Genomic DNA, 22449 nt, shown 5'->3' with positions numbered 1-22449 from the left:
TTAGCCACCTATTCTCTCTTCACGCAGAGACAGACTGCACTTTTGCAAATGTGTGAGATAATGAATTGCAGATGGCAGGTAAAACAAATGAATCAATCAGTGCAGCACAGCAGGAGGAGGTTTCTTTCAATCGGTGCCTCTTTTGAGGAAAAAGCTCCTGCTTCTGTTTCACCTAATGTGCCCTCTTGCTAAGGGCAGCGGAGGGAGGAAGGGAAAGAAAGAGGGAAGAAAATAGACTGAAAGGCGAGAGCGAGAGAATAGAGGATGGGTTTAAGACAGGGATTGGCAGCTCAGCTGTAAGATCACTGCCACCAAGTGGAATGCAGATACCTCCGGCGCTCTCTGGGATTCACTCTGGTAAATATAATCCCAGCTCACTGCTCTAACCTCCCAGTGTCCTACTTCCAGCTGTCTGGGATTTAATGCTTCTCAGACCAATAGTGCAATTAACCTATAAATCCCCTCAGCTGTCCAGAAATCTCCTGACAGCGATTCAGTTTTGACTATGAATGGCAAAATAAAGTAAAACCGTGTTTTGTTTGGAGTTTGCGTAGCTTTTTGTAGATCTGTAGCTTAGAGCCAATGTCTGTTAGCACTGCTGGTGTACTTTTTGAAGTTGACAATACTTACAGATATTCAGAATTCATTTTTGTGATGTAAATTAAAAATTATTAGCTGTTTTATTGATATGCCCTGGCCTAACCTCCTATTTCAACAGGAAATACATCAAACATACTAAAAACTATGTAAAGTGCACGGCGATGAAAATCGGAGCAGAATGAAGTTGATACATTTAAGTTGTTTTCTTGTATTTTATGTAAATAATGTACTTTGTCTCATGGGTTGCTGTATTTTGATTATAAGAATGAAATAAGATTTTAGTAATATGATTTTCATTTGCATTTCAACCATATAATTATGACTCACGGCTCATTTTATTTTAATAACACCTGTAGAAATATCATTTCTGGCCTCTTTAAAATAGCTATTGTGTTGGGTTTTTTCCCCTGAAATTAAGTAGAAGGTTTAATTTGTAAGAGTTTAGTTCATGGCACACATTGTAATCCTGGTCTAAAATGAACAAAAAAGGATTTTCAGAGACGTATGACATTCATTAGTGAAAAGCACCACAGGGCTAAGCCAAATCGGAGTCTGCCCCTGGGGGAATTTGCTTTTATGCTACAAGGTCACTGTGTGCCAGGAGTGTCAGTCGGTCTGTACGTGAATGAATATTTTAGTAGTACAATATCATTTTCCTCAGTAATTTCACACAATGGAATTCCAAAGGATTTCAAGGCGCTATTCTTGTCTGAGTTATGCCTTAAAGCGGGAGTCCGCCTGAAAATGAAAATTGTCGTCATTTAGTCGCTCTCGTGTTGTTCCAAGTCTGGGCGACTTTGTCTTCCATGAAATACAAAAGGTGATTTAATATCCTGAACTTTTAACTTTTAACTTTTCCTGAAAAGATTTAACCAAGATTTAAAGATCAAATGGTAAGTAAGGCTGTGAGATTCTGAAATGACTAAGAAACAACTTAAATTTTAAATTTGAGACCTTTTTTCAGTTTTAAATAAATGCAGTTACTATGTTCTATTCCTGAAAAAGAAGTATTCTATATTCTATATTGTTAATTATTTTACCAAAATAAGAGGGATTTTGTTTTTGTTTTTGTTTGTATGTTTTAGTGTTAGTTGTTCATGGCTGCCTTGTTGGTCCTGAGTAGTTAAACTGCCTGCCTTTAGAAAAACAAATTTTCGTTATTCAGCAATTTTGTGTATTTGAACCCTTTCCAACAATAACCATGATTTTGAGATCCATCTTTTCACACTGTGGACAACTGAGGGACTCATATGCAACTATTACAGAAGATTCAAATGAAGGAAGGAAGGAAACACAATGCATTAAGAGCTTTGGGTGAACATTTTTTAATATGAAGATCAGGGTAAATTGAACTTATTTTGTCTTCGGGGAAACATGTAAGTATCTTATTTAGCTTCTGAAGGGCAGTACTAAATGAAACAAATATGATATTTAGGCAAAATAAGAAAAATGTACACATTTTCATTCCGTTCAAAAGTTTTCACCCCCTGGCTGTTAATGCATTGTTTTTCCTTCTGAAGCATCAGTGAGAATTGAAACCTTCTGTAATAGTTCATATGAGTCCCTCAGTTGAGATCCATATTTTCCTCGGTGTGAAAATATGGATCTCAAAATCATACAGTCATTGTTAGAAAGGGTTCAAATACACAGAAATGCTGAAAAACCTACACAAAAAAAAAAAAAAAAAAGAAAAAAAAAAGCTGTGATCATTCAGGTAACAACACAGTATCAAGAATCGAGCATATGTGAACTTTTGAAGAGGGTCATTTTTATGAATTCAACTATTATTTTCAACTTTTTTTTTTTATGGTGCTTTTTTGTCATTTTAGAGCTTACCACACTTTGGTCAACGTTCATGTTTGTTATACAGAAAAGAGTGGCCAGAAAATAAAAAATCATGCAAGCTTGAAATAACAAACAATGAATTCTCTTATCTGAAAATACCTCTTTTGTCTCATAGCTGTACTTGTCCTCATGGCTGGACAGGCCTGGATTGTGGAGAGGATGTGAAGGAATGTTCTTTCTCTCCCTGCCTGAACGGAGCACATTGCGTGGAGTCTGACATCCCAGGGGAGTTCTCGTGCACCTGCCCGCCCTTCTATACCGGCCTCCTCTGTGAACAGGCCTACGACCCCTGCGACCTGTGGCATAACCCCTGCCTGCACAACTCTACCTGCCGTGCCAAGTCAGATGGAAACTCCCTCTGTGTTTGCCCAGTCGGTGAGATATAGCAACCCAACTGCATCCTACCTACTGACCCACCCACCTGCTGGGTGAGATCTGTCACTCATAGGGTTTTATGTTTGCGCTTCTGTAGCTTGTTTTAATTCACTTGCTTTCCACTGAGTTGGTTATTCGGGTAAAAGCATGAATTTCCTACTAATTACACCTTTGCTAGATGTAAATACAGTGCCTTGCAAATGTATTCATACCTCTTAATTTTTTTCATGTTTTGTGTTGCAGCCTTATGTTAAAATGCTTTAAATAATTTTTGTCTACATCAATCTACACTCCATACACCATAATGACAAAGCACAGGTTTGTGACAACTTAGCAAATTTATTAAGAAAGAAAATGAAAAAAATAATTAATGGAATCATCTTTTATTTTTTAATTAATGATTCCATTGCATAAGTATCCATACCCTTTTCTAAGACACTTGAAATTGAGCAGCGTTCATATTGCTAGTAGATGTTGCTATACTTTGAGTGGAGTTAAACTGTGGCAAATTCATTTGAATGAGTATGATTTTAAAAAGGCACACACCTCTCAAAAGGTCTACCATCCCAACAATAAAGTGTGATGGTGTCAGCCTCATGCTGTGGGGCTGTTTTTCAGCAGCAGGGACTGAGGGGACTCGTCAGAGGAGAATTAAAGCTCAATGCACCAAAAAATTGAGAGAGCCTTAATTAAAACCCAGTCCAGAGTATTCAGAATCTCAGACTGGGCAGAAGGTTCACCTTCCAACAGGACAATGACCCTAAGCACACAGCAAGAGTGGCTTATAGACACATTTGTGAATGTCCTTGAGTGGCCCAGCCACTTCTGGCATTTCTGGAGAAACCTGAAAATGTCTGCCAGCCCCCATCCGAGGTGACAGAGCTTGAGAGGTGAAGAGGTGAGGAGAAGAATGACAAATACCTGGCAAATTCAGATGTGCAAAACCTGTCAGATCATACCCAAAAAGACTTTTGAAAGTGTAAAGGTGCTTCAACTAAATACTGAGTTAAGGGTATGAATACTTATGCAATGTACTTATTTCAGTGTTTTATTTTTAATAAATTTGCAAAGTTGTCACAAATCTGTTTTGTGCTTTGTCATTATGGTGTATGGAGTGTAGACTGATGTGGACAAAAAAAAAGTAATTTAAACAGTGTAACATAAACCTGCAACATAACAAAATGTGGAAATAAATGAAAGGGTATGAATACTTTTGCAAGACACTGTGGGGTTCCATGGAAACACCTGACACTGTAAATGACACGTTTAAGGCCAAGAAAGGTAGTGAGGACATCGCTGAAATAGTCCATGTGACATCAGTGGTTAAACCTTTAATTTATGAAGCTACAAGAATGCTTTTTGTGTGCAAATGACTTTATTCAACAATTTCTACTCTTCCATGTCTGTTCACTGCATGTTCATGAGAGAACCACAACGCATATTTAACAGATCCTTCTGAATGGTCATCAAAGCAGAAAGATGTTTTTGCTGCCAGATGGTGTACTTACAGCATCTCTCTGCAGGATCTAATGGGGTCATGCCCCAAGAAAACCTTGACTCCTTGGCCTCGTTTGAAACGTTTTGTACACTAATAAGTGTGGTCATTTAATTCTTTTATTATTTCAAAAGACTGGTACTTTACAAGGATTTGAAAATTCACACAGCAATTTATATAAAATGATTTCTACAAGCTCTTATCTGTCTTCCATGAATAAGCCATGGAAATTTGTTGAAGGTCATAGGAAAACCCTGCAATAAAAATCACATCACTGCTTTGGTGGTATACTGATGAGCATAGCTGCCTTCCAGGCAGTCGACCTAGGTTTGATTTCTTGGCCAGCACATTAAATCTGAGTCCGCTTTTGCGTCTGTCTGTACAGTAAATATGAACAAATTGACTGGAAAATTTACACACTTTTCAAAAGTTTCAGGTTGACATTTTTTATGGTTTTGAATAAAGTTTCTTATCCCACTAAAGCTGCATTTATTTTTCCAAAATACAGTAAAAACTGTAATATCGTGAAATATTATTGCAATTTAAAATATCTTGGGTTTTTAATATATTAAAATACAGTTTATTCCTATAATAGAAAAGCTGAATTTTCAGCATCATTACTTCAGTCTCCAGGGTCCCATGATCCTTCAGAAATCATCCTGATATGTTGTACTTTGAAGCTCAAAGAAAAGAAAAAAAAAAAACTACATACTCTGACCCCAAACTTTTGAATGGTAGTGTAGGTGTGTGACACAAACAGCATGTGTTAGACTGCAATTCATGTTGAAATGTGCCACAGAAACTGGTAAAATTATACTAAAATGATCAAGACCTTGGTTAAAAAAAAAAAAATCAATTTCAGCCATTTGCTTGTGTTGTTGAGATCCTTTATAAGAATACTATAAACAGAGCGATAGTTTTTGTACACGTCCCAGGAACAGCTTGTTATTTAACCCTGACTGAGCAGGCAGTAGGTGTCACGAATATGTAAATGTGCACGGCTGCATGTGATATCACGACCATAGAGATTTTTTAATTAGCCTTGAGCCTCTTTTGCAACTTGATTTCAAAAGATGGTCTTTTTGAATTGTGGAACAAACTGCGAGATCTGAATATTGCAGCATGTGCATAGTGTATCAACATCAGTGTTGTTTTCATTATATGACCCAGTTTAATATGTTTTAAGGTAAATATTTGAATGTTAGTGCAGATAAATGATAGTTAATAGACATTCTGCATATCTAATATCTCCCTATATTTGACTTAAAATCTACCGAAATACTCCACATTTCTAAACTCGTTGAAGGAAAGAGTGGCTCATGAGAGGAAGCGGTGGCTCTCTGGATATGCATGGCTTTCTAGTTTTGTTCTGCCAGCTCTCCCCTGCAGTATTTGTCCATTGATGTCTTCAGCATGGGAGAGAATTATAAAGGATCACACAGTGATTTGAAGCCATTGTAACTACTTTCTTCCTTGTTAAACGGTGTCTTAGCCTTCCAATGATTTTCCCATTTTCTTTGCTTTCCTATTTTTGACTCTGTCTGCAGAGACAGAACAGACCTTATCACTTCTGCCAACGAACAAGTTCCAAGTGTTTCATTAAATTTTGGCTGCAGGTTTCCATCAAAGGAAGAAGAGCCCCGTCTGATGAATGCACAGAACAGGAGGTGCAAAAGAGGTTTCTGCACAATCTCTTTAATCACAGCGAAGCGTACTCTCTCGCATACGCACACACACACGCGTGCTCATCTGCCATTCGAAATGCTCCTGATATTATTATGCTCGTTGAGACCAGATCACTTACTCATAATACTTGTCTGCTGTGTTTCAGGCACAGATTGCTCTAACTTGAAATTTTGCACATTTGTATTCAGTTGATCACTTCACAGTTTCACAGGGAATCTGATGTGTCTCCACAGCGATTCAGATGCTATTACTCATTCAACAGTAGTGAATACCACAACGCTGTGCTGCTGTATAGTGTGGAAGGCTGTCTCACTGTGTGGTTACTAGGGATGAGTACTTGGAAGTGACAACAGCGACAGCAACTTGTTCAGCACTATAATTAGCTACACTGGCAGTACTTTGTGGTCAAATCAGCTGTCATTGTATGTTGTACCTGTACAGTAACTATAAAAAGAGTTGACTTCTTGAAGATAATTTAAGTGCTTGGCAAGCCAATAGATGGAGTATGTAGTCAGTAAATCACAACACAACCTTGATACAGCTGTAGATTTTTTTCTGATGATGCATGACCCTAATAATAGCCACAATTAAGAGAAGCAGATGAAGTATTCTATTCTATTTCTAGTCTGTCTACTTTCATTACATTTGTCTATTATTTTAAAAATAATTGTTCTTTTGTTGGTTGCTTCCATTGTCCTCATATGCAAGTCGCTTTGGATAAAAGTGTATACACTGATATTATTATGCTCGTTGAGACCAGATCACTTACTAACACTGATATTAGAGCAGTGTATTAGAAAGATTTCTGAGGGTCGTGACACTGAAGACTGGAGTAATGATGCTGAAAAATGCAGCTTTGCTTCACAGGAATAAATTATATTTTAAAGTATATTAAAACAGAAAACTGTTATTTTAAATTGCAATATTATTTTGCAAAATGACAGTTTTTTTCTGTATTTTAGACTGGAGTAACGCCTAATGGAAAATTCAGTGTTGCATCACAGAAATAAATTATATTTTAAAGTATATTAAAATAGGAAACCAATATTAGAAATTGCAAATATATTTCACTTTTTATGTATTGAGCAAATAAATACTGCTTTGAGCATAAGAGACATTAAAAACATTAAAAATCTTACTGATCCCAAACTTTTGAATGGCATATGTTTTTTTTTTATCAATTAGATGTCTATCTATCTATCTGTTAATTTAACAAAATGTATTAGGTTGTGTGTGTGTTTGTGCGTGCATGTGCTTGTTTTTGTGACATATCAGGACACAAATTTGTATAGTGACATGGGTATTACATAGGTTTTTTTTGTTTGTTTGTTTTGAGAAAGTAAAAATTTGCACAGTTTCCTGTGAGGGCTAGGTTTAGGTGTAGGGTGATAGAAAATACAGTTTGTACAGTATAAAAACCATTATGCCTATGGAATGTCCTTACAATTCACAAAAACAAACCTGTGTGTGTTTCTTTCCTCTTTAAAACATTTTTGCAACCTTTTTATTATGGGTTCGCATTGCCCTTTTCTTTAGTCTATTTGCTAAGCCTCCTTTTTTCAGCAGCTAACATTTCAGTATTAATTCACTGTGACAGCTTATTAGACGGTGTCTTGCAGTTATATTGGTTAGAGTTGGGGCAGCAGCTCTACGTGGACTATTGAACACATGGTTTGTGTTCAATACACATGATATGTTTTTGTGTTCAGTAAGGAAAGGGAAGGATGTGACGTGTGACCAAGTATGGTGTTCCATATTCTGAATTTGTGCATTTCAAAATTAATTCCGGCCTTCGGTGCATTGTCTCACCTCAGTTGTGGTATTGAGGATGGAGAGAGCGCTGGTTATTCACTTCCCCCATCAACACGTTCTCACTCCCAACTCGTCACATATTAACACTTGGCCAGGACCCTTTGGCATCACTTTTTGACGCACAGGGTACCCTTTTAGCGTAATTTTTCCATGTGCAGGGTCCTTCATTGCTTTAAATAAGAAACCCTTGCCGTCACAATGCTGCCACAAAAGGCACTTTAAATTTTATCATTGTTATTAAATTATGTATACTGAAAACCCTAATAAGTTAATTGGACTAAATTGATTGAGTAAACTCGTTGCCTCAATTTAATTGAGTAATGGAATCTTCCAAAACTTGCATATTTAAGTTTATTTAACTTGGCGGTTTTGTAGACTGTACTTAAATCATTCAGTTCAACAAACTTAGCACTTATTTAATGTACTTAAACAATTTTGTTCACTTGGTATTCATTTTTTTAAGTGTGCTTGTATATTTAAGTTAACTCAACATGAAAATGTAACTTAAAACTGTTAAGCAATGTTCTTATATTTGACTGCAAGTCATGTCAGTAGTAGCACAACAAAAAACAAACAAAAAAAGCTCATAAAATGGTTATTGATAGTTAATAAAAATAAATAAAATTGAGTTGTTACCATTGTTGTGATTCACATGCTGAATGTTGAAGTCTGTGTGTGACTAATGCACATTACCCCAAATATTAAAAGATTATATAAACGCAGTTAAAAGCTTCTTATAGTGTTTATAAAAAAAAGAAAAACAGTAAAATTGTAAAATCATTAATCATCATGAAAAACACTCATGATTTAATTACCTAAAAAACCTAATGATTTAATTAGAACATAGATCACCTTCTAAAAGAAATCTATTTATTACTTTTCTTTCTTTGAAATCAAAGAACTCTGATTTCATGCTGCATTGTTGCAACAACAGAAAGAAAACTATAATAATATAAACAAAGTTCCAAGTGCCCAACCAAAAGTAACACTATTCACTATAATGGTGAGTATTTAAAAAAAAAAAAAAAAAAAAAACCTTTTCAGGAAAATCAACATTAATTTATGAAGTCAGCTTATGTGATGTTCTCTCAAATATTTCAGTTGTACTGAAAATGCAACATTCAAGATGACTTTTGAAAATTATTTTTTTTTCAAATGATTAATCATGCTCACAACACTTGAAATCTTAAGTTTATGCATTTTGATAGTAAATAAGTTAAATGAACTCATATTTTTAAGTAATAGGTCCAAAATGCAAAATTTTAAGTAATGTTTAGTCAACATTACTTGATTGTATAAGTAAAGACAGCATTAGGGTTTACAGTGTACTGGGTAATAATATTGCCATTATTGCATATATGTTGGGGTGTTATTTTTTCAATGTAAGCAGTCACAAGTTTTATTTACATTTGATTATTTACACATTTATGAACACGTAACCCAACCCCTGCCCCTAAACCTACCAGTTAAGATATAACTGGCAGATACAGCTACAATCATAATTTATCAAAAAGTATTAATATTCCCAGTCTTCCGAGGCAAAACGATTGATTTGTGAAAGGAATAGATGCGATCTGTCTCCGTCCACCACCATAAAGCTCCATCTGTTTGTGCATAAATTAAAAAAATGTCACCCGTCAAAAGAAGCATTACGTCAGCCTTGGTTGCGAAATGCCATTGGCTCTTGTGTCTCGTGACCGTTCACGTCATGCTAATGTTCGGGAGTATCTTTTTGAATGAGATGTGAGCACATTAACGGAGCAGCAACATTTTCAGCGATTAAAATCTTATGTTTTAAGGTTTTATGCAGCACGACTTGTTTGTAATGCTTTTATACTGCTTGTTTATGGTCAGTTTCTGCAGTAAATACCTGTGCCTGTACTTACATTTGCCCGTTACGTGTTTTATATTGTTCAGAAGTGGGTACGTTTATGTGGGTCTAGGTGCTCCAATGAAAGTATAACTTTAAATAAAATTATTTATATTTTTTACAAATGCATGCAAACCATTAAATTAAGGCAAACAGCTGAAATCAGTGGAGGACCCTGCATGTCAAAAAGCGACGCCAAAGTGTCCTGACCAAGCGTCAATATGTGACGAGTTGGGAGTGAGAACATGTTGCCCCCACCGACAATTCCTGCCTGACCTGAGACTCAAACCCACGACTCTCTAACCGCCACCCCCTAAAGTAATATGTTTAAGCTAGTGTAATTGCACAGAATTGGTGTGGATCATTATAGTTTTGATACAGTATGTTATTTTTAAAAGTACTCTTTTTAACTGGAATGTTTGAGCTTTTATCATTTATTAGTATTTGCTGAAACTGTATAAATCAGCTAAATGCTGCGCAGAAGCGAAACTCCGCCTATTCCCCTCATCCTACTCTAAGCGTTTTCCTGAATTTATCTGTCAGACTTAACAAAATACGCATCCCAAGCGGCTATCCTAAAGTCCTTTACCCTTCTGCTGTATGAAATTATACGATGAAAAAGTCTGACTCATCACTTTTAACAATCCGCCGGGAGAAAATCCCATGTTACAGCATGACTCTTAAATGAGATGATGGTGCGCATGCCCCTTTCTAGATTGCATCTGGTTGTTTTGAACTATGATGTGGCCAAACGCTTTTTTCCTTGTTATACATCTGACCCCCTTCGACGGCACCTGCGTGACCTGCGAAACGCAATCAAAGCGGCCTGGCATCCGTTCTCTCGCTGTGGGCATCCTAAACGAATGAAGTCTGTGGGATAAGAGAAGCCAGAGGCCAGTCAGTGAATATGAGTTTTTTTGTGTGACGGTGTTGTAATGGTATCAGGGAGGAAATGAAAAGAATGTTGGGGATGGATAAAAATAGAGTGCTTTGGCAATCCACGGATTTCTTTTCTGGGTAGAGAAATAGGAAATTAGCATCCACTGCTGCATACATTACTGAGCTAGAGATGTGCGTAGGCTCACATGCCACCTTCTTTTCTCTATATTTCTTTCTCTCTCTCTCTCTCTCTCTCTCTCACTATCTCTTTCTCTCTCTCGTTCTACACACACTCTGACTCACAGCCGTTCTCAGCCCACACTTCGTATCTTAGTACATGGGTCGCCTAGCAGATACTCTGTGTATTATTGCACAACCCGTGGATTGAAACCCAGCCAGCATTCCCAGAAAAATTACTTATACCCCCAAAGCTGCTGTATTTTCTGTTTTGTAGTCTTCCTTCTATCTTTTGAAGACTTGTTCATTAAAAAATGTTGTCATAGTTTGCTCAACTTCATGTCGCTCTAAACCTATAAGCACAATTTCAATTTCTTGTGTAGAACACAAAAGGAGAAATTTTAAAGTCTTTACTCTGCTATTTTGCATATAAAGGTCAGCTTATATTGACCATGTGTATTCCAAACAGGACAAAACAATGCAAATATTATATTATATTATATTATATTATATTATATTATATTATATTATATTATATAAAGTTTTGGGCTTAGTAATATTTTAATTAAAAATAAATTTAATTTATTTATTTATTTATTTATTTATTTATTTATTAAAAAATTAATACTTTTATTTAACAAGGAAGCATTATTTTCACAAACGTATTATGCATTGTTCAAACATTTCAAACAAATTAACTTTTTCAGAAATTGATAAAATCTTTAGCACCAAATCAGCATGTTGGTAGCATATTAATGATTTCTAAAGGATCATGTGAGAGTGATACTTAAGTCAGAATTATGAGATAAAAAGTTGAAATTATAAGACAGTCGAAATTATGAAATTGACATACTTAAATCATAATTATGAGATAAAAAGTAAAAATTATGACTTTAAAAGTCATAATTGCAAGATAGAGTCGATATTATGACATACTTAAGTCATAACTGTGAGATAGTTGAAATTATGACTTACTAAGTCGAAATTATTACATAATTCATAATGAGATAAAAGGTCAAAATTATGACTTACAAAAATGGAAATTGGCATACTTAAGTCATAATTACAAGACAAAAAGTCGGAAGTATGAGATAAATAGTCGAAATTATGACATACTTATGTCATAATTACAAGATGAAAAAAGAAATTATGAGTTACTAAATCGAAATTATGACATACTTAAGTCGTAATTACAAGATACAAAGTCGAAATTATGAGATAAAAAATGGGAATTATGACGTAAGTCATAATTACGAGACAAAGTCGAAATTGACATACTTAAGTCATAAATGCGAGATAAATAGTTGAAATTATGACATACTTAAGTCATAACTGTGAGATAGTTGAAATTCTGACTTACTAAGTCGAAATTATTACATAATTCATAATTATGAGATAAAAAGTAAAAATTATGACTTACAATAATTGAAATTGACATACTTAAGTCGTAATTACAAGATAAAAGGCGAAATGATGAGATAAAAAGTGGAAATTATGACAAATCAGAATTATGAGATAAAAAGTTGAAATTATAAGATAGTAAAAATTATGATTTACTAAATTGAAATTTACATACTTAAATCATAATTATGAGATAGTCAAAATTATGGCTTTAAAATTCATAATTGCAAGATAAAGAGTTGAAATTGAGATAAAAAGTCGAAATTATGACTTAAGTCATAATTACAAGACAAAAAGTCGGAAGTATGAGATAAATAGTCAAAATTATGACATACTTAAGTCAATTACAAGATGAAAAAAGAAATTATGAGTTACTAAATTAAAATTATGACATACTTACGTCGTAATTACAAGATACAAAGTCGAATTTATGAGATACAAAGTGAGAATTATGACAGAAGTCATAATTATGAGATACAAAGTGGGAATTATGACATACTTAAGTCATAATTATGACATATTTAAGTCGTAATTACAAGACAAAAAGTCAATAGTATGAAATAAAAAGTCAGTTATGACATACATAAGTCATAAATGCGAGATAAATAGTTGAAATTATGACTTACTAAGTCAGAATTATTACATGAGTCATATTTATGAGATAAAAAGTTGAAATTGAGATTTTACTGTTTTTTCGATCAAATAAATGCAGCTTTCTGGAGAATAAGAGACTACTTTCAAAGATATGAAACATAACCAAGCCAAAACTTTTTCCAGATTTCTTAAGTCATAATATGACAACTTTATGTGAAGATATAACAGAAATGTAGGTTTCTATTCACCAGTATTCTTCCCCTCCCCTATAGCAAAAAATCTAACTTGCTCTCACATATTCAAATATGGCTTTTTAAAAATAGATGTATTTTACTGATGGTTCAAGAAAATGACATTTTAAGAGCTGCAACACCCAGCAAGAGGGTGAGTAAATAGTTTTCATTTTTACATAAACCTTTAAATTTGACTCCTGCGTCCGAATAGTCTGAAGGTTTATAGCAAAATCTTGCTTCTCCGTGAATCTCCCTCAGCCTTCGCACAGCAGTGTTATTCCTATAACCTGTTGGTAAATTCAACACTGTGTCCTTGCTTTGATCTATTCTTATTTACAGTTTAAAATGCATTACTCTTGAACTAGTCTTGTTGGTTGACACGAGTATGTGACACGGTAATGAACCAAGGCCCCAGCTGAGGCAGGGAGATAGGAGACGACAGAAAACAGCACGTATCTCTCCATGCAAATGATGCTTTCATGCAACATTTATTGAGATACAGGCGCTGAGCCACAAGATCACACCCTGCCTCTTGTTCAGCTGAGCAGGCACAAACCTTTTGTGTTTACACAGCAGCTTGCTTTTAAATAGTTGTATAGCAAGAGCAGGACTGGCCTGCAGTAACACCCCTCACCTGAGGGCAGACGGCCTTGAATGATGAGAGAGAGAGTACAGCGAGTCACTAAGCAGTCAGAACAGCTGCGTGAGTGATGATGTGATGATGAGGGACATGAGAAGAGACACATGAGTTTTGCTTCAGTGTGTTTTGATTCCCAACCCTTGTCATTTCAAAGGCTCCCATTACCCCTGCTGACATACACAGTACCAGTCAAATATTTGGAGACATCTAGACACATCAGACATTCGTTTATCAACATGAACCCTTATAATGCATTCAAAGTCTGTATACTGTTTTGCATGTCAGTTTGTTACTATTTGTCAATTGAAACCATATTCAAAAGTTCTTTTTACCATGTTATTTATTTATTTATTTATTATTATTATTATTATTTTTTAATTACGCTTATTACCCTTTTTCTGGTCTAGTTTGCAGTTTATTTGAGTTTTATCTGAGTTTTATTTTATATTATTTTTTTTATTGTTTTATTACTTTGTTAGATTACAGATTTAAAATTTCCTTTTTTTGACATTTTATTTTATTATATTTTATTATTTTATTTTATTTCATTTATTTTATTTTATTTTATGAAACTTAAGAGTACAGATTTAACATTTTCTATTTTACTTACATTGATGAAATCTATGTATCATTTGCATATACTGAATTAGTCTTCTTTTTCAGATTTGCTATTATTTTATTTTATTTTGTTTTAAAATTTAAGATTACAGACATAAAATCTCCCATATACTTACACTGATAAAATGTGAATTAGTATTGTCTTTTTTCGATTTTATTTATTTAATTATTTATTTGGAAATTTAAGATTACAGTTTAGGGAAATAAAAGTTAAGTCTCCTAAGTTTGATCAAATGTAAAAGTTTATTATTTTTATTATAGTTTATTATTTTATTTTATTTTATTTTATTTTATTTTATTTTATTTTATTTTTTGAAATGTAAATTTCCTATTAATGTAATCAAAATTCAAATGTAATAATCATCAAATCATCAAATAATCAAATGTAATATTTGCATATGAATTGGTCTTCTTTTTGTGATTTATTTTATTTGTATTAAATTTTGAAGTTCTTACTACCTTGTTATTTATTTATTTATTTATTTATTTATTTATTTTTTTACCCTTATTATCCTTTTTTTCTGGTCTAATTCCTAGTTTATTCTGCCTGGGTTTAATTGTTTTGTTTTGTTTTTTGAAATTTAAGATTTTTAAAGATTTAAAATTTTGACTTCCTTTTCTGATCAACATTTACTTTCTTGGACCTTGCAGTGTTGTATTTACCATTTTTTATTTTATGTCCTTTGGAAATGTGCAATTATTTGGTTTTACCTTCCAAGACTTTTGGCTGGTATGGTTCCTGTTCACAAATGGCATTTCAAACTGTAAAGTTACCTTTCTTTCACATTTTGTTTGTTGATTAAGTGGGCTTCCAAAGACCATGATCAAGCCTTGCACACCCTGCATACATTTTTATACAGCATGGTAATCGTTCCTTCTCTGTGCATCAATTCAATTTGCAGTTGGTGGTTCAGCTTTTGGGCAAACTCTCAGAGGTATCCCACGTTCATAACAAAAGCTTTTCATTTTCTTGCTTCCCTTTTTCGTTCGCTCTTTTCATTTCATCCCTCCCTACACAGCGCTTTGCACTCCTGTCTGCGTTCGATTGAGATTGTATCCCATTCTAACCATTCAGTAAACGGCTTCCCTCTGCAGTTGGCCTTATCTTTTCTTCTGCATGATTGTATCTCTGCACCTATATTGCAATGCATTGCAAAAAGTATGTGTGGCTGTACATGTGTGGTTGCAAATACATCCTTTTGTTATTTTTCTCTTTGTGTGACAAGGTAATTTCAATAGGAAGTGGTCTCTGTTATCAACGTGAATGTGGCAAAGTGAAATTCTGTGAAGAATGAAATAGAAGTTATGACTTCATTCTTCATAATTGGATGGCAGCAACGAATTGATCAGTTGTCCTGAACAACCTCAGTCACACAAAGGACTGTAGGTTGTTCATCACATAGAAAATATGAATAACAGACAGTCTGTATACCAAACAATGACATTCAGTACAGAAACGACTCTATCGGTACGAGTGCTGAAGTCATTCATGATGGTCTCGTCTTATTGACCTTGATGCAACAATGGCACCGTCTGCCTTTCACGGGTGCATTACATTAGAGCTGTGTGAAATGATAGCTTTATGCTTAATAAACATTAGAATAGCTGAAAACTGGGTTTCTAAAGAATCTGCAGCTCGGGAAGGAGGACATCTGCAAGAATTGGTAATTTATCTAATATATTCCTTCCTGCAGAGCATTATCCTGCTGTATATGCTTGTTATGAATCATGTACTGTGTGTTAAGTGAGCATGCTGCAGTACATGTTATACACCAGTGCAAAAGGTCTGGTAATTTGGCATCCATTATTAAGAAAGCCAGTCCTGAGAAATGGCACTGAATGAATCGCCTTATTCTGTGAGCCGCCACATTTGGTTCTGTTCACAGCCTAGTGAGACGCCTACTTAGTCAAAATTTAATGGCATCATGTCAATGTGAATTTTGGTCAGAAAGGTTGGCAACTTAATTATGTTGTCTCCTAAGACACCTTCTTTTAGCCATCACATGTATATTTCATAGGAAAGAGAATCCCACAATGCAGTGCAGTACAAAAAAGGAATGAGCCATGGTGAATAATGGACTTTTTTTTGCATAATGTTTGTGTGTACTGTATATTTTTATGCTTGTTAGAGCATTATAGTATAAGCTTGGCAACATGATAATGTGTGAAAAAGTGTGAAAATTGAACCTTTAGAGGTACAACAACTTGTCACTGGGGCACTTTGTAACTTATTTATACCTTAAAGGATTAGTTTACTTCCAGAATAAAAATTTCCTGATGATTTACTCACCTCCATGTCATCTAAAATGTTCATATTTTTCTGTCTTCAGTCGAAAAGAAATTAGGGTTTTTGAGGAAAACATTCCAGGATTTTTCTGCATATATGAACTTCAGTGGAAACAGGCTGAAGGTCCAAATTGCAGTTTCAATGCAGCTTCAAAGGGCTCTACACAATAAAGGTCTTATCTAGCAAAACGATAAGTCCTTATACTGAAAAAATAAAAATGTAATACTTTTTAACTACAAATGCTTGTCTTGCACTAGCTCAACTTCACGCATTATATAGTCATGTTGGAAAAGTCACGCATGACGTAGGTGGAAGTACCGAACCACTGTTTACAAAGCAAATGTGCAAAGAAAGTCAATCGCACTTAAAAAAAAAAAAAAAAAAAAAAAAAGTAGAACAGCGATGTGGAACGATTTTGAAGTTGGAGGAGAAAATGAGATCGAGCCTACCTTTTTGATCACAGAGCTAGAGCAAGACAAGCATTTGTGGTTAAAAAGTATATAAATTTTTGTTGTTTTTAGAAAATGACAGATTCTTGTCGGCACCAATAGCCTTGTGGTTAATGCACCGTCATACAGCGCAACTGTGCTCGTGGTGGACTTAGTTCGAATCCCGTCTTGAGGTCCTTTGCCGATCCCGCTCCCCTCTTTCCGCCCAGTACTTTCCTGTCATCTCTCTACTGTCCTGTCCATTAAAGGCACAAAACAGCTGATAAAAAAAATAATAATAATTGATTGTTTTAGTAGACAAGATCCTTATTCCTCATTAGGGATTGTTTAGAGTCCTTTGAAGCTGCATTGAAACTGTAATTTGGACCTTCAACCCGTTGCTTCCCATTGAAGTCCACTATATGGAGAAAAATCCTGGAATGTTTTCCTCAAAAACCTTAATTTCTTTTTGACTGAAGAATAACAGACACAAACATCGTGGATGACAGGTCTACTTCACCTACAGCAGAAGCGAGTATAAGGGTTATTTATGAATCTCTGCAATAACGTTTCCTAATAACGTGCTAGTTAGCAAGTTTAGCAGCTAAATGCGGCTAAAGTAAACAGGCTCGTCACTCCACAGAGAGAAGAGAGGGGCGAGGCAAGCAGAGCTCATTAACATTTAAAGCACTACATTTTGGCAAAGTAAAAAGGGTGTTGTTTTACACAACCATTGAGAATTTTTAACCAAAGTATATTATAGACTTCTTATTAAGACCCTAAAGAATCATATCAACATCCAATGACCCCTTCAATATTTGGCCACTTTATTATGATAGATAAGATAATGATGTTATCTCCAGTGTTGGCATAGGTTTATAAATGATAATAGAATGGTACACATTATTCCCAGATGAACATTATAAGCAACGGAGTAGCTTAAGATAAATGGTCAATAAATGGTAACTGTTTGTGTGTAGCAGCATTTACTGTGAACGAAGCCACTCTGAGATGCATATAAATAAAGCATTTTAAACCCGCAGCGCATATTTTTATTTAATTGAATCACAGCCTTTATGATTTCACAAAAGCACTATGCTTTATTATGATCTTTAAATGGTTTTAATATCTCATGCAGCCTTAGAAAATGCTCTAATAATGCTTTTCATGGAATCTTGTCTGTGGAATGCAGCACTTCCCATATTTTGCCGGTTAATCGACCCTAAGTCTAAGCACTTGAATTTAATGGAAGAATCCTGACAGCCCTAATCGAGTGATTTGGTATTCAGTGTTATTACAGCAAGTTAACTGAAAAATGTTCCAAATCTGTCACTTATGAGGTTCCATTTCAGTTAGTATGCTGCCTTAGAAGTGAAGAAGCTTACTAGGTTTTAGAACAGAGCTGCTGAACTACTCCAGTCTCGAATTCGCAATTAATAATGCTGTAGTTTGAAATAATAGGCTGAGGTAAAATATAATGGGACTTTACAAAGAACTTTCTCACTTGTCAACGCTCTCCCAGACCAGGAAGAACCTACATACTTCAGACCTGTGAACTGTGCAGAAGGTTAAGTGGAGTTTCTTTAAGTCAAACACATTTATCTTTTAATTAGATTCAGATAAATAAATTGTGTATGTGTGTTTCATCACAATTAGCCTTTGAGCTGGAATCTCTCACTTTGTGCATCCTGCTTTGTGTACGTTCACCGGTTATTATAAATATTTAGCTTTGGCTCTATTTTGCTCATGTCTTTCAGATTGATGATCGTGGGCCAAGGCTAATTACCAGTATGCTGTTGCTTTAAGACTGCATTCATAAATCTTAGTTATTTATAAAGATTGTTAATAATAGGAATGACTGTAGTTCACCTTGATAAATTCATCAAGCTGGTTAATGAATCTGTTTTAAAGTTTAAAGAATATGCTTGTTTGCACATGGCGCAACTCATGTTGACCAACAATTTTATTTAATGTATTAAATACAAAACAAATGTTTAAGTCAAATGTAGCAAATATAGATATGACAAAGTGGTGGAACGCTGACATATATTGTTTTGTTTTTTATGTTCATGTACACACTTGTAATGCAGATTTTGTTTTCAGACTTACTTGTTTCTTAGTGTCTCGAGACTTACAGTGAACTTCAAACACCAAGACACATGGCTGTGTTGATATGGCTAAATTTCAAACTAGTCTCATATTTACTTTGGAAGGAAGAGTTGTCCCAGGGATTACCTGCATGGCTTTGTGGGGCGCACAGAGGATGCTGGGAAAGAATGATGGAACATTTGTGCAAGCCACAGGTATCTTGCTCTATATTTTGACAGTGAAGAAACTCCAGTCTCACTGTGTGTTCTTGCTGCAGATGCATTAATGTTGACACTCCAAATTGTCCCCAGAGACATGGTGATTGACAGTTCATCATGGGCCGGTGCCAGCTGTATATAATCCAGCAGATATTGTACTGTGCATCCATAGTGGCAGAGACCCAATTCTCGATTGTGTTTGCTAGAATCTAATGGAAGGATGATATCTGGAATGAAATTGGGGGTTGATGCCAGTTCAAATCAGCCAGCTCTACAAATCAATGGAAAAAGCTTGTACACTTCCAGTGAGAAATCCTGTATTGATGAGTTTACTCCACGTTTTTAGTAAATATCAGAAGTCTTTAGAAAATGTTTCACTGGTTAATGATATTTTGTTTAGTCACTCTTGACCTTAACAAACCCCTCTGAAGACGCTTCTAACACTTAAGGAAATAATTCACGTCATGCATTAAATGCAGATAGAGCGTATAGTCTTTGGCTTTCTATTGTTGGTGTTATGAGTCATCTCTAATGTGTGAAAGCAGACTGTGCTTTGAAACGCTTCAGAGAAGATAAGGTACAGTAGACATCCTGCTGCATGCGTTAGAAAATAAAGTGTGCTTACTGGAACTGTAAATATATTCAGTGGTGACTCAGAATGAAATCAAGCTTATTAGTTCCTAAAAACATGAGCAATGCTGGAGGTTTCTCCTTTGTCTCTTCACTGTTGTGCAACATCTGCTCTCAACAGTAAACCAATTAGACAATAAGCTTCCAAGAACGCTAAAAGCAAAAAGGTCTGTGAAAGATGGAATTAAATGCAGTAATTATATATGCATAAAAATTATGTTTTAAAGATTCATTTTGTCATTACGGCAATGTTTTCCATTATAAATATGAAACAGAGTTTAGTCATTTAATTTAAATCCATGTGAAATAGAAAGTGTAGCATGATGTGTGTGTATGTATGTGTATATATATATATATATATATATATATATATATATATATATATATATATATATACACACACACACACATACATATCATGCTACACTTTCTATTTCACTTGGATTTAAATTAAATTACTAAACTGTGCGAGTTTCAAATTAAATGGCAAACATATATATATATATATATGCACACACACACATATATATATTTAAGGAGGAGGTGACAAATGGAAATTTAAACATGGAAAAATAATCTAGATTAAGATTAATATGAAAGACATTTTATTTGTTATGTCCTCTGCTCAGTTTAAAAAAGAAAAAAAAAAGACATTAATTTTTTTTATTAATCACTAATCATTTTTAAACAAAATTTATACCAAACTTTGTATAAAGATCATTTTCAACTATGTTATGAAAGATATATCAGAATGATTTGATGTACAATTTTGCTTTATGCAATATGTGTGGAAAATGACCATAAACATGCTTCATGTCCTGGTGGACATGACAGAAAGTATTTTCCTGAGATTTGGTTAAAACGTTTAAGTACTTTTTTTTTTTTTTTTTTTTTTTTTTTTTTTTTTTTAAGAAATTAAGTTTTATTTAGAGAAGAAGCTTTAAACTGATTAAAAGTGACCGTGAAGACATTTATTTAAGCACCTCAACTACTTTCAAAATTGATAATGATAATAAGTGCATCTTCCAAATCAGCATATTAAAATGATTTCTAAAAGATCATGTTAATCTAAGTCTGGAGAGCTACTTAAAATTCAACACTGAATGAATGTAAAAACTGTTCAAATAGAAAACTGTTATTTAAAATAAATCTTTCTAATTGCAAACTTCTGAGTTACAATAACCTGTGTGTCCTGCTGTGAGTGAAATAACTTAAAAAGAAAAGTTTCAGAGGAAGAAGCAAGTTTTCATTCACAGTAAAGTAAAAAGGTCCGTTTTGATTTTCTGTTGACTCTCAAGTATTTCTTTCAGGCACAGAGTGTCTTGCTGAGCAGAGGCTGAGCTTACAGCAGCAGCAGCTCTCCGACAAAAAGCTGAATATTCACGTCTCCCAGGACCTTTTCCCCAACAAGAGCCCTGAGCTGATTACACCCCCTCCTCCCCTTCGTCCTCGTAATGAACACGAGCAAAGAGGCCCCTGAACTTCACCTCCTCCGTCTCCCCCCATCTTAACAAGATCCTCTCCACACTTCCACCATGAGCCCTCAGCCTAATCTGTGGAGGCACTGAGGTATTATTAGAGCCGCTAGAGTCCTCGGAGGAGACGCTGGGAGCGCGAGGCCTGGCAGATGAGATGGGCTATAGGGAGGTGCACAGTTCCATTAAGATGGCATTCACCAAGGGCCTTTGTTATCATTGATCCTAACGCTTTCAGGGAGCACTGAGACTTACTGATCCATGACCATCTCATCTGTCTTGCAGGGTTTGAGGGAACTCGCTGTGAAATTGATAGCGATGACTGTGTCTCAAGACCTTGTCAGAACCAAGGCCATTGTGTGGATGGGGTCAACAGATACAGGTCTTCTTGCCTTTCATTTCTAATTTTAGTTCTCTGTTGTGTTTGTTTGTCTTTCAGCAGATATGTTGCCCTTTGTTACCGTGTTGTGTTAAAGGGACAGTTCACCCAAAAATGAAAATCCTGTCATCTGCAGTGTCATTTTAAACCTGTATAATTGCTTGGAATTTATTGCACAAAAGAAGCCTTTATGTAACTTTTTTCCTCCTTAAAATTATGGTTCACAGTGATCACATCTGTCAAGTTCTAAAAAGAACAAACAACACCATAAAAATCCAACAGAATGTGCAAACAGTCTAAACGGCATAGTTGCAGAATTGTTATTCTTTGGCGAACTATCCCTTTAAGACCTCACAAGACAATATCAACATTCAGTGAGAAACATTTGTTGAAAAGTCTGTTCTGAAATATATCTCTGCAAGAATTGCTCATAAAATGTGATCTTGCTTAAATCTAATCTTAAAAATAAAAAATGATTTGTTTAATAAAAATACAACTATGGTCATAATTCATTATATTGCCAATAATAGTGTTAACATGTATTATTTATTCATAAAAATATATAATCATAAATGAATACTAAATAAAACAATCCAGGTTATTTAAAAATTTAAATTCCTTTACATTTTTAAGGAATAACAGTTTCCTTATATATTTAAAAAAAATGATTTGGTGCAGGAATGGCCTATTTCAGATCCTGGCTCCACATTTAGTTCGAC

General features: G+C 34.7%; 1 protein-coding gene across 1 annotated transcript in view; it reads left to right on the top strand.

The window, feature by feature from the left end:
• The window catches only part of eys (eyes shut homolog), a 254763-nt gene that overhangs the window by 93873 nt on the left and 138441 nt on the right, over positions 1 to 22449 (top strand). Inside the window, 2 exon segments of the mRNA XM_051126527.1 lie at positions 2561 to 2820; positions 21637 to 21733. Coding sequence (XP_050982484.1) covers positions 2561 to 2820; positions 21637 to 21733 — 357 coding nt within the window.

This window comes from Labeo rohita, chromosome 13, assembly GCF_022985175.1.
Source record: "Labeo rohita strain BAU-BD-2019 chromosome 13, IGBB_LRoh.1.0, whole genome shotgun sequence".
Taxonomy (NCBI): Eukaryota; Metazoa; Chordata; class Actinopteri; order Cypriniformes; family Cyprinidae; genus Labeo; species Labeo rohita.
This window is presented reverse-complemented; position numbering and strand designations above follow the sequence as displayed.